Source organism: Pipistrellus hanaki, assembly GCF_964339955.1.
Source record: "Pipistrellus hanaki genome assembly, chromosome: 13".
Taxonomy (NCBI): domain Eukaryota; kingdom Metazoa; phylum Chordata; class Mammalia; order Chiroptera; family Vespertilionidae; genus Pipistrellus; species Pipistrellus hanaki.
Genome location: NC_140515.1, coordinates 21,530,350 through 21,543,971, shown reverse-complemented (window position 1 = coordinate 21,543,971; position 13,622 = coordinate 21,530,350). Strand labels below are relative to the sequence as shown.

The 13,622-nt window shown below is 42.1% G+C and overlaps 1 protein-coding gene across 4 annotated transcripts in view; it reads left to right on the top strand.

Annotated features, from left to right (window-relative positions):
- Positions 1-13,622, top strand: part of CACNA2D3 (calcium voltage-gated channel auxiliary subunit alpha2delta 3) — a 781,459-nt gene that overhangs the window by 622,997 nt on the left and 144,840 nt on the right. For all 4 annotated transcript variants that reach the window (XR_014796705.1, XR_014796706.1, XR_014796707.1 and 1 more), the window contains one exon: positions 1,157-1,237. Coding sequence is in view for 1 of the 4 variants with exons in the window: in XM_084903113.1 (XP_084759239.1) it covers positions 1,157-1,237 (81 nt within the window). In the remaining 3 variants the exon portion in view is untranslated. The remainder of the gene's footprint in view (positions 1-1,156; positions 1,238-13,622) is intronic.

Below are 13,622 nucleotides of genomic sequence, written 5' to 3'. Positions count from 1 at the left end.
GGATTTACCTTTTTCCTGGTGAAGTTCTGGATGATATAATATCTGCAGAGATGTCATGCCCCTTTAGACCCGGGAAAATGCTAAGCATGACCAGTGTCGCAGTGGAGCTCCTCTCCTGTTCTGACTGTGTGTTGAAGACCTGCGGGCACTGGGGAGGAAGCTGGTTCTCATTACAACTGAGACTTGGGCCAGGGGAAATTCTCCATTGCTTTGGTCACAGGGGTGTTCAAATTCAGGTCTGCCTTCTCCCTGCTTCCTGAGTCAGTTGATTCCACTTAGCTGACATTCATTGAGCACCTTTTATAAGGCAGGAACTGGCGAGGGCTGTGGGGCTCAGCATCTTTTACTCCATGGGCTTGCACCATTGTGAGTGATTGAAAATCTCTTCAAACCAATGCCTTACTCTTTTTTTTTTTAAATATATTTTATTGACTTATTTTTACAGAGAGGAAGGGACAGGGATGGAGAGTTAGAAACATCAAAGCGAGAGAATCATTAATCAGCTGCCTCCTGCACACTCCCTACTGGGGATGTGCCTGCAACTAAGGTACATGTCCTTGACTGGACTCGAACCTGGGACCCTTGAGTCTGCAGGCCAACACTCTATCCACTGAGCCAAACCAGTTAGGGCCAGATGCCTTACTCTTACTACAGTCAGAAGACTTTGGAGTCAGGATTGGATCTAGCTCTATCCCTGTGTAGAATGGTTTTGCTCAGAAAAAGTTGGACTTAAAGTTAGAATATTATAAGTCAGTCAAGTTTCAGCCAATAAACCAGATGTAAAGTCCTCAACTTGAAAAATAATTTTAAAACTTCATCTCATGCAGCTCTCCGTGGCTATATTCAGAGAAGCACAGTATAGATAAGATTACCAATGCAAGTAAACACTGCAATTAGTAACCACAAAAGATAGAAAATGTGGCCCCTCTACGGGGGTCAGTCAGCCCAGTCCAGGTGATCAGGACTCACTTGGCGTTGATGCCTCCTATGGGGCGGATTGGCTGCTCAGCACCTGTGCAGGGAGCAGGCCAGCTCTGGGCTCTGGGACACCAGCCCCAGCACCATCTGCAGAATCGGCGACTGTGAGCCACTACGATGATGACTCTCTTCACATGTGCACTATAACTCGCTCCGTTTCTGGCTTTTCTTCTTGCAGGAACAGTCAACAAAAGCAATGTGGTGACAGCGAGTACCTCCATCCAGCTCCTGGATGAGCGGAAATCCCCCGTGGTGGCAGGTAAGCAGTGGATTTCAATGCGTGAATATAAAGCAAGTGAAGCATCCAGTTCTCTGGCCACTCAACTACTTCTGGGTGACAGAAAGTTGATTTTCAAAGGAAAAACAATTTTAAATCACTCCATGGTGTCATCTTCTCCAACCGAAGGTTCTGACAGCTGGTTATATGTGATGTCAACACAGGACTTGTAATCATAAACCCTAAGACATTGTTGGCTGTGCGGAGGCTTTCCTGGCAGTAGGTTGCATGAGCATTTAAAGTAAGCGCACTTCCACATCCTTAGGATCACAGTGGGCATACGAGGAGATTGTGGGTTTGTTTGTGGCAAATACAAGCCAAAATATGCCCTTCTCCAGCGAGCCTGAGATTTCATCATCCTAATCCCCTGGAGGAATTAGAGTTAAATGTATCTGCAGGTGCCGCGTTTGAAAAAGCCAAGACATTTTATGATTAAGTCTTAAATTGTCAAAAAAAGAAAAAGAAAGGAAGGAAGGAAGGAAGGAAGGAAGGAAGGAAGGAAGGAAGGAAGGAAGGAAGGAAGGAAGGAAGGAAATGGAAGGGAAGGGAAGGAGGGAGGGAAGGAAAGAGGGAGAGAGGGAGGAAGGAAAGAAAGAAAGAAAGAAAGAAAGAAAGAAAGAAAGAAAGAAAGAAAGAAAGAAAGAAAGAAAGAAAGAAAGAAAGAAAGAAAGAAAGAAAGAGGGAGGGAGGGAGGGAGGGAGGGAGGGAGGGAGGGAGGGAGGGAGGGAGGGAGGGAGGGAGGAAGGAAGGAAGGAAGGAAGGAAGAAAGAAAGAAAGAAAGAAAGAAAGAAAGAAAGAAAGAAAGAAAGAAAGAAAGAAAGAAAGAAAGAAAGAAAGAAAGAAAAACCCTGTCTCTGGCTTTTTCCATCTCTCTCGCTCTCAAGGTTGTCAGTAGGTATCTGTGGCTGGTTGCGGCTTTCCACAAGCCCTCCTTGGAGAACAGCTGCTGAGAAAAATGACATATCATCTATTGTTGATAAATCATTGTTGAATCCATCTGTTGATGGTTAGGTGAAACCTTCCAAGCATCATCCTGACATTGGCTAGATATACCAAAGGGAGTCAATAGTTTGGAAGGTGACTTTGAACATCAACTTCTGTGTCTTCCCAAAGGATTGTGGGAAGGACTGCAAACAGAGCAGGCATGTGTGAAGTGGTTGTTCTTTGGCTGGGAAACACTGGGTTTTCTCCCCCCACTGTGTTTCCGGCTTAGCCTATGCATCATGATTATATTAGCAGGCATTGAAAGATTTGGGGACAGTTGCTTGGATGTTAATGGGTTGTTGGGCATAGCAAGGCAGACAGTCTTATGTATCTGACCTGTAGCTCATCTCAAACAAGGCAGACCTTTAACTAATCAGCCAGGAGATAAGGACTCTGAGGATTCACGGCTGGTGTCTTCAAAATCTGTCACTTAGTGTCTCATGTTCCTTGAGGAAAGTAGGAGACAGGATCATTATTTTAACTCAGCAATATTTACTTGTGCTTAAAGAAGGGCAGACTTGCCAACCTCCAGGCCGACCCAGCCAGCTATAGAGTGTGTTATCTTCCGCAGCCAGTGCCACATACAACACCTGTCGGTGACATGGTCTGACCTAGGTTGTCTGTCTACCTGTCTGAAATTTCTTTTAAAAATCGTTTCCTTGGGTTTCTCACTCAGTCATCACAAAGAATGCTCTGTGTTGACCCTAAGGTGACTGTACCCATCCAAGCCACTTCTGTCCAAGTTCGTAAACTGTGCCCAAAAAGTTTCTAAATACCTTGCATTTCCTAAATGTCTGTGTGGCTGAGTAAGGATGAAACACGAACTCGGCCTGGGAATGGCACATCCAGTCTGGAGAAGAACGTGACTTCTCCAGGTTTGCTGACCTGCTGTTGAGATTCACACCTGGCCGGAGGCCACAGGCAGGGTTGGCCCACCTTGAGTGGGTGGAAAACACATCCTCCTGCTGATTGCTTTGCAGTAAGTGTCAACTGAGCGAAAGATAAGTGTCCTCATTTTCAAAAGATAATTCCAGAACAAGATAAAGACACAAGGTTATCTGAGGAACTGTGTTTAGTTCTTACCTTTTAAAACAGGTGATTATTAGTAATCTTCCCTCTTATAGTGTGTTTGGTAAACATAAGATAAAACAGAATTGCTCGGTTTGATCTTGAAGGCTGCTGCGGATGCAGCACCATGAAGGCAATGACCTCAGGAGGACCTTTCTGTCTCCACAGGCAGAGGGGCCCGGCCCGGCCAGCACTCACCCAAGTTTCACTGACTCTGACTCACCCATCATGTCACTGTGTGATTAGGTTCTGTCACTTTCTTCTGCATGTTTTCCTCAAATTAAGTAGACATTGTTTACCACTCTCAAAATAAAAAGGGCATTTTAATTGGGGAAGAAGCCTTGTTTTGGCAGGTGAACGTGGCATCTGTGAGCAGGCTTGTCCCCCACCAGCAGATGGGATACAGCCAACTGGCAGTCATCTGGGGTTTCCATGAAGCCCTTGTGTTAAGTTGAAATTTATCTGAAAAGGAAGGTGAACAGTTTTGCAAATAATTATCAAGGACTCCTTTGAAAGGCCTGCATGGCTCCCATATCCCATTGGGCATTCTCAGGCACGCTGGCTACATGTGTCTATTTGGAGTAGAAAGAGATTCTTGTTTTGTTTTGTTTTATTCTCCTTTTTATTTTTTCTTGTTTTCGTTTTTAAACAAAAACATTTAGATACTCATCTGTCAATGACATCTTTGAAGAAAAGGCAGTCAAACCGGGCAGGATTCCATTTCTATGTCAGCCCCGGTGCATAAATGGGCTCCATCCATCTTCTTGGCCTATGACATTGCTTACAGTCCTTCTCTTGAGGAATCTGCCAGCTCCCCAGCTGCCACTAATATGCTGAATTCTCTTAATTGCTTTCCCACTGCAAAGAGAGACGTGGTCGGACTTTCGCTTTGACCTACCAAGTCTCTGTGGCCCAGGAACCTTTGGTGTGTATCAGGCCCCTAACCCATTTTTTTGTTGTTCCCAAATGATTTTAAGCTGGATAGAGCTTATAATTCTTATAAGGCCCACATGGATTTGTCATTCACTCTATAACTTGCTAAATGTGTAGTCTTGGGTCTCTGAAGTTCAATCTAAAATAAGATCGAAATCTTTGCCTTGCTCACCTTGCTCTGGGTTGACTTGGGGATAAAATGAGAAACTGAACAAGAAAATACCTGACTATGAAGATGTATACAAATGTAAGGATTTGGGGTAACCCATTTTTATCTATATATCTACAGCATATCTACTGATTCATTGATTTATTCAATAAATATTTTTGGAATTCTTGACTTTACCAGGCACTCTAGATATAAATAATAACCAGGCCCCATAAATGACATACCCATCTTTGCCCCAGAGACTAAAATACGCTATCTTTTTAAGCCATGTCTACACAGGGCAAATGAATTGAAAAACTAACCAATGATCTAGTAGGTCGTAGAGGTCAAACACTTTGTTCTTTTCATCATGTGGCCCTCACTGCATAACTCAATGGTATCTGAAGCATAGCAGACCAATCCTTGGTAGGAAGTCTATAAATTGAATTGAGCTTGTAGCAACTATTCTGCTCTTACTTAGTTATTATGACTTGAGTTCCATAAATTACCTAGATAATGGTGTTAATTCTCCACTTCACTCTCAATGGAGAGACTGGGCCCTAGTGACAAACAGTCTAGGCTCTGCTTCCTCCATGCTCAGATGGAAATGACCTGGAGAAAAAAGGAAATGTGGGGGGATGGGGGAGACTTAGCCAGGTTGGAGGTCTGACTGTGCAGGGAACTGCCTCCCCTTCCTGAAGTGCTTGCCTGACCTCACTATTCTCCTTCTAGACCTTCCTTCTCACAAATGCAACATACCCAAACTTAGTCTTTGTTATCAGATTGCTGGATTTTTAAAATAATAGGTAATAAATGTCTAATTATTTGCAGGTGCTTTACAATGTAAATTTTAACATATAAAAATCTCAAATCTCTTCTAAAAATGTTCCAGTTTGATTTCCTAAACAAATTGTAAACTCTCCAAAGGTAAGGACTGACCCCATCAACTTGTAACTCACAGTGCTAAGTACAAGGGCTCATGTGTGGTGGATTTGTCAGAAACATTGGCTGAACAAATGCCTCTGGAAGAGGGGACTCATTTTTACCTGCTGAATGTAGACACATAACCTCGTGACATTTACTCTCCAGCCAATGGAACAGAGCCCAGGACTATTAGTCACTGGGGCCCAGTATTTCCATTGAGAGTGGAAAATTAATACCATTATCTGGGTAATTTATGGAACTCAACTCAAAAATAACTAAGAAAGGCACTCAGCAGTCAAAACACCAATCCTCATCATGGTGATATAATATAGTCCAACCTGGGTATTTTAAGGAATAAAAAAAACCCACAAAACTGTTTATTAATAATGACAATTGTGTTAACCCAGTAGTTACCTCTGCATTAGCAGATGTCTTTTCTGAGATCCAAGCATAAAACATGATGCTTAAAACAGCTTATCTCATTAGCATCAGAGAGATATCATAGTATTAGAGGCATTTACTTTTTTAATGAAAATTTTAAAAACAGATTTATTAAGATTTAATTTGCATGCCACCTCTTTACCTGTTTTAAGTATGACACTCAATTGAGTAAGGGTGATGTTTCTGACCTGCCAGCCTGTTCCTTTGCAAGGAATACAGACCACATTAGATATACTAATTTATTCATTGAGGGAAATTTGAAAAAGTGAGTATTGTGATCTCATTTGCATAATTCTAGGCAGTGTGATAAAGATAAATGCTTGGTGATAGGACAAAAGATTCCATTTTAGCCAGCTAAATAGGACAGAGATTGATTAGCATCTCTGACAATTAGCTATTGTCAGCTATGACTTGTTTAAATTGACTCTACTAACATGGACCCTTATTTAGAACTGTATACATAATACTGGCAAAATGGTATGGGCAAACATTCAGCTTGACACCATTTCTTTGGTGGGGTTTTACATATTTGGTATACACAAGTTAATTAATATGTTAGGATCATGTATCCAGTGTGCATGGATAAACCTCTACTAGTACTTAGTTAGATCTGAGCAAAGGGGGTCTTTTGTCTTGGCAGAAATTAATACTTATTGATGAAACGAGTAGTTCTTAACCAGGAGCAATTTGCCCTGCAGGTGACATTTGACAACATCTAGACACATTTTTTATTGTTCCAACTGGTTAGGAAGGATGCTGCTGGCATCTAGTGGGTTGAGGTCATGAGTGCCACTGAGCATCCTACAAAGCACAGGACATCCCCCCACCACACAGAACTATCTCATCCAAAGTGTCAGTAGGTGCAAGATTGAGAAATGATGTATAGATGGACAGGCAAACTCCAATTCCTGCCTTCATATTCAGTGGTTTCCTATAATAGGCTCATTTACAGAAAGATCTTGTTTCATTTCTTCATTTTGTAATTCAGTCATTCAGTAAACACACATCTAGCACCTACTGTGAACCTATGAACAAGCACCCCAGGGAACACTGTGGACTGTGGGGGGACTGTTGGTTATATGAGAGGGCACCATTGCCATCCCATTTCCAGAGGCTGAGGTAACTGCTGTCCCAAGAACCATGCCACCCAAATGCTGCAACACTGAGTTCGACCCAGGGCTGCCAATGGAGAGCTTCCATTTGTGTGGGATATGGATAAATATTGCATGAATGGAAGAAAGGAGAGAAAGGGAATTTCTGATAATGGTAAAATCTTTATAAAAACAGATTAGGATAAAGAGATGAAGTGTGTTCAGCAGTGGCAAAGGCAGGATGCAAGCTCACATTCACACATACCCATGTCTGGGTGTGCAGCAGAGACAATGTCCCTCCAGATTATGAGTAGGGGCTCAGGGAAGGGATCCGTAAGGAGGTGACATGAGCAGAGTCCTGAAATGATGAGACGCAGCCTTTATGCACAGATCGATGGGAAGAGCATTCCTGGCAAAGGGATCAGACTTCTCCAAGAATCTTGAACAAGATCCTTCATACATGTCGTGTCTGTGTTCCAGGTGGGTACTCTGAGACACAAATGAGTCTCAGGTTTGGGGGATACTTACTAGGATCTAAAAGCAGGGCTAGCCGAAACCGGTTTGGCTCAGCGGTAGAGCATCGGTCTGCAGACTGAAAGGTCCCAGGTTCGATTCCTGTCAAGGGCATGTACGTTGGTTGCGGGCTCATCCCCGGTAGGGGGTGTGCAAGAGGCAGCTGGTCGATGTTTCTCTCTCATCGAAGTTTCTAGCTCTCTATCTCTCCCCCTTCCTCTCTGTAAAAAATCAATAAAATATATTATAAATAAATAAATAAATAAATAAAAGCAGGGCTAATGGGCAGATGGCAGGTGACCTGGGTAGGTGGGGACCACAAGGCAAATCTTTGCTCTAAATGTTAACTATGAGATGGGGGTTCTATGTATTTGGCATTTATTTAATTAAGCTAACAAATGGGTGCAATGCAGGGGCAGAAGGAGGTCTAAGCCAGCAGGACTGACAACAGCAATCTTCATAGACCTGGATGAGTGATGCAGCTCCCAATTATGCTGTTTTACAAGTCTGTAGCTAGAATTTGAGTTCGAGTTGACCATGTAGATCTGCTGCTCCACACACCACCGTAGCCAGGGTCAGGAGCATAGTGAGGATTACTGCTCCAGGAATAGAAATAGTCCAGAGTGCTGAGAAACTAGATCCTCCATGCACCCTCTCCAGGGCACTCACTCCCAAGAGTCACCGTCCTTTTATAATCGTGAGTCAAAGCCCCAACAAGCCCTTCCCCGAAAGATCAGCAGCAGAATTTTAGGGTAACAGTTCCTCATTCCTGCCTTGTGTGTTCTGTATGGGCAAGTTAAGATCCCTCTTATTGAGGTCATGGTGAGATTTGAACATTAAAATTATTGGGAACAGAGGATTTAAAAGTGACCACAGGGCCATTGCTCCCTCTTGTTCTGGGCCTGAGTTCAGGTTTGAAAAATGAGGTTGAGCCCAAACTGGTTTGGCTCAGTGGATAGAGCATCAGTCTGCAGACTGAAGGGTCCCAGGTTTGATTCCGGTCAAGGGTATGTACACCCTGATTGGGGGTTGTGCAGGAGGCAGCTGCTCGTCTCTCTCTCATCGATGTTTCTAGCTCTCTATCCCTCTCCCTTCCTCTCTGTAAAAAATCAATAACATATATAAAAATAAAAATAAAAATGAGATTGATTGTGCTTTGTTTGGATTTCTAACAGCCTGGTATTAAAGATGGATATTTGTTTCATGATTAACTAATAATGGGATATTTCTTACACTCAGATTTGGTCTGGATTTAGGGATCCCCTATGGTTCCTGGTGAGAGATATAAATGATCATTATATAAGTAAAACTTTTATACATATGAAGTATTTGGTTAATGCTCCTAGTTGAGTGCTCAAGAATGGTTCGTTGATTTTGTAAATGACATTTTATTGAAAGAAAGTCATGCCTGCATTGTCTATAGGCACCTTCCTGCTGAAATGGCAGAGCTGGGTAGTTGGATAGACTATGTGGACTCCAAAGCCCAAAATATTTAGTACCTGGCCCTTGACAGCAAAGCGTTTGCCAATCCTGCTTTAGATGAGAATACATAACAGTCCATAAAAACATAAAACGCTGATGTGTTCTCTTCTTTCGCCATCTTTCTCTCTTACAAAGTGAAGTGGGTATTTTAATCAGAGGCCGTGTAAGTAGATGTTGAAGACAGAGCTTCATGTATCCGATGCTGTCCATCAGTGGTGCCTACTGTTTTTGTATATGTGGTTACACAGAAATCCCAATCTAAGATTCTGAGCTTTCTAAAAATACATGCTCTCATTGTCAGTCAAGACAGTGATTTACTTAATCTTCGCTCCAGTTTATAAACCTCTGAACAGTGTAATCAGCATAATGCTTGGTAGAACATTGGAAATGCCCTCACATGCTTTAGTGGAAAACAGCTTCTGGGATTTTTTTTTTTTTTTCTAACAGAGCTCATGAGAGATTTGGGGGCTGATTTAGCTGCCTCTATCCAGGCAAATCTCCTAGTGACCTTGTTGGGATTTTGATCTCAGTTTTGATTGGAGTATATGTGACTCATGCTAACTAAAAAGCTATAAAGGATAAGTGAGCTGGTGTGCATTTCCCTCCCGGGAAGGAGGGACAGCATGAGCAGAGTCTGTACCAGGAGCATAATCGTGTCAACAGTCTGTGCGTAGATTCCCTTGCTCACAGAAATGCTCTGGCCAGTCTGTGCTGGGAGAGGGACAGCTGATCAAAGGCTTTCTATTCCCATGGCCTCCCAAAGTTTGCATTCACCGAGAACCCCTGGGTTCTCCTCTGGGTGAAATGATCTGCATGAGGTCAGGATTAGTATCTGCATGTCATTTCTACTTCAAGGTCAAATTAAATGTGACCAGGCTCAGGCACATTGGAGTGTACAGTTGTCTTTAAAAATGAAAAAAAGGAATTTCAGAATGAAAATGTAGTGCATGGTCATTTTATAAGCTTTTACTTTATTAGCCTTCTTCCTCCATCTTCCAGATGTTTTGCAGATATATCCAGGTTTTTAAGCCAGAATTACTTTTTTATCATGTTAGTTAATTTGTATTATGTATTTGTCACTCTTTTATACTAAATGACTTCTCCCCTTCCTGTCTCCCATTCTCTCTGGAACCCGCTCCAATCAGGTTTCATCCACAGTGGAACGTTTCTCATCAAGGGTAACAATAGCTTCCACATAACCGAATCCAAAATTGAACTTCATATGTTGGTTTTTCTTGGCCTGTCAGCAGCTCTTGGCCATGTTGGCCATGCTCTCCTTGAGGTATTGCCTACCTGGCTGCTTACCTCTCCTAGGTCTCCTTTGATGGTTCCTCATCTCCCTAGTTGCTAATGCTTGAGGGCCCATTCATGGCATTTAAATGACAAGCCAGAGCTCTCTAACTTGATTATTTTTGGACTACTCAACAGCTTCACTCCTTCTCAGATAGGCCTATCAAATGCAATAGAGTCCAAGCTGAAGTCCCAGTTCCACTTATGCCCTCACCTCTGCTCTTCCTCCGCAGTCTTGCTGATCTAGGTAATTCTAGTTATCTAGTCATTCATAAGTCCACAGACCTTGGAGTCATTTTTTAACATTTATTTGGGTAGCATTGAATATGCTCAAAAGTAGACATAAACATAAAAAGAAACTCCATGTGTCTTTACCCAGTTCCAGGAGCTATCAACCTTATGGCCATTGTGCCCTTCAAACCCCAGTATACTCCCACACCTCCCCATATTAGTTTAAATCAAATCTTGGTCATTAAATAATTCATCCATAAACATAGTAGTGTACATATTTAAAGGATAAGAACTTCTTTGTGGTTTAATATAGCAATACCATTTACCACACCTAAAATAATAATTTCTAATTACCTATTTCTTAGTCAGTCTTGAGATTTATAATTGTCCCAAAAGTATCATTTTCAGTGTTTCACTTTGTTTACATCAGTATATTTAAAGTGCCCAGAGAGTTTGACCTTAGGAAGGTCACATCTGAATGCCTATTCCACTACTTATTACTTACTAGTGTCTTGAATAAGTGACCCAAACCCAATAGTTGTATTTCTTCATCTATTATGTAGCAGCAAAGTGCCCTCATGTTTTGGTCAATATGAGGCTTAGAAAAAATAACAGTAATACACTTGGAAACCAGCACAAAATTGTGTACTTGTCAGTTTTTATGGTGGTACTATAATTGTCTTCATCCAAACAGTTAATATAATACTGTCATAGTCTTGACATTGTGGTTCACACAGAATGAATAAAGAATGGTGGGGACTGAGTTGAACCATCCATACTAACTCCATGCTCCTACAACTGTATTTACCAGGCCTGTGATCTGTGTGACTTTGGGAAACTTTCTTTCCTTTTCCATGCTTCTATTTCCCATTCTATATAATAAAAGCCTAATATGCAAATCAACCAAAGATGGAAGGACCAGTCACTGTGACGCATACTGACCACCAGGAGACAGATGCTTAATGCAGGAGTTGCCCCCAGCCAGCAGGCCCCAGGCCAGCCAAGGCAGGTGCCAGTCTGGCCCTTCTTCCCCTGGATCACCCTGCTGGTTGCCCCGCAGAGGGAGGCAACTGACAGTGGCTTCAGGAGATGGGGCCAGCAAGCAGGCAGTGCCAGGCTGGCCAAAGCAGGTGCCAGTGGAGACCCTGATTGACCTTCTAGTCTCCCCACAGATCAGTCTTGATCATTGACCAGACCTAGGGACCCTACTCATGCACAAATTTTGTGCACCAGGCCTCTAGTTTATAAAATAAGAACATCGGGGTAACAAGTAGGTTTAATCTGATCTGTCGACTTCAATTAGTCAGTAGAGGATACCTATAAAATAGTTTTAAAAGGATTCTGAGGCATTGGCTGGGCTCAGTAGATATGCATTCTATCATCTACTAGCAATGTCTGAAATGGGTAGGGAGGTTAGTCACAGCTATCCCAAAATTTGCCAGATGTAGACTAAATGCTTTCAACAGACCTTCCTAATTCCCAATCATCTGGTCTTTTTTTTGGGGTCTGATTTATGGACCTTTGTAATTGGGTGACATCTTATTCATCGAAATGAACATTCAATGTTGTCAGAGTGAACAATAGGTATGGATACTGAAGGAAACTGGTGGATTATGAAGCTGCTTTTTTGAATGGGATGGGGTTTTCTTTGAGACCTCAATGCAATTTGGGCATTAAAAAAATAATAAAGCATTTCATTAGGAGGAAAAACAGTCTAGTTCCCTGAACTTGCACGTCACAACCCAGTCATGCCCTGTGGGGTTGGAATATCATTTGCTGGTAGGTTTCTGTCTAATAGCATTAAGCAATGGACACACTGGGGGTTTGACCAGACTGGAAACATTTATTTACTGATCTGCAACAGAACATTATAGCTTTCTAACACATAACTGTATTAATGTGTGCTCCAGATCAATTCTTTTATATGGATTTAGCCACTTCCTTTGATATTTAGGAGTTAAGACAAGAGTGACTAATTTCTGGGGTAACTTCCTTAACTCAAGTAATGAGATTTGATCTTTATGAATCTTTAGGAGATGCTGTGAATCACTTTCCTGTCTTCCATTTTTGTAAGGAAAGAGAAAACCTCCATTTGTCCATTGGCATTTTATCATTGTAAGCAAAAGATTCTGCCTACAGGGACAGGGACCTTTGCCTTAATTTTGAAAGCTTTTTTGGGATAGATTTGATACTTGGTCTCCTTTCTCCACAATCTCCATGGCAGGGTGCATTCTTCATACTCCCTCCTGTTGGCCTCACTTCAGAGAGCTACAAGCATCCTTGGGCCCTGCTCTTACGAATCTGTGATTTCTGGCAAAGCAAAAATTGCCAGTCTATAATCACACTGTTCCACGAAATATGGTGAAAAAATTCTATTGTAGATGGTTTTCTCAGAAACAGTCAACACTCTACGTGCTTTCTGTTCACAGCGTATCCTCAGCAAGACTCTTGATGGAAGGCCATTTTTATAGGGGAATCTATGAATATGACAAGACAGTGGCAATAAACAGCTGAAAGTAATCTGTGAGGCGTTTGCAAATTACCCCTCATGCGCTGTAGTGGTTGCAAAAGATAATTTGTGGTTCTCGCAGAATACCCTGCAAATTGGGTCTTTCATCTGCGATGTTTTTTACGGTTAAAACATTTCATTTCTCATATTAACAAATGATAACTCTGCATTTGTTAATCTAAACAATTTGATTTATATTTTTCTGTGCTGAGAAGCTGTTGACATTTCAGGGTAAGTAATTATTTTCATTGCCAACTGCCGTTTGTGGTGATGCGTAGGCAAAAGATAGAAATCAGAATGTACGTATGCACCATTTTAATCATTTTTCTTAAAGACTGTTTATAAAGTAGGGATCTGTTTGCCTGAGTTATCATCTGTACTTAGAAATCTAAGAGGACACGGGTGTTGATGAACGAGGGTTCTAGCCACAGTCAGGGTTTTCTGTGGGGTATTGGATGCTCTCCATGTGATCACTACGGACAGGGGACAGGGCTGCCTGCAGTGTCACCAAACCTCTGGCAGAGCCCTGAGCGCTGACAGTCTGAAATCACAGCAGCGAGAGGAAATGGATTATTGGCCTCAGTAGATCTCAGCTTATGTAATATCTGTTCAAGTATCTCCCAGGGCGGTTGCCAGGATTACATGACAGATGCTCGAGAGAACTCCTCGCACTATGCCTGGTACATAGTGCAAGCTCTGGAAACATTTGGTGAAATGGGGACGACATGAAAAAGGATCATCTAAATTTCCTTC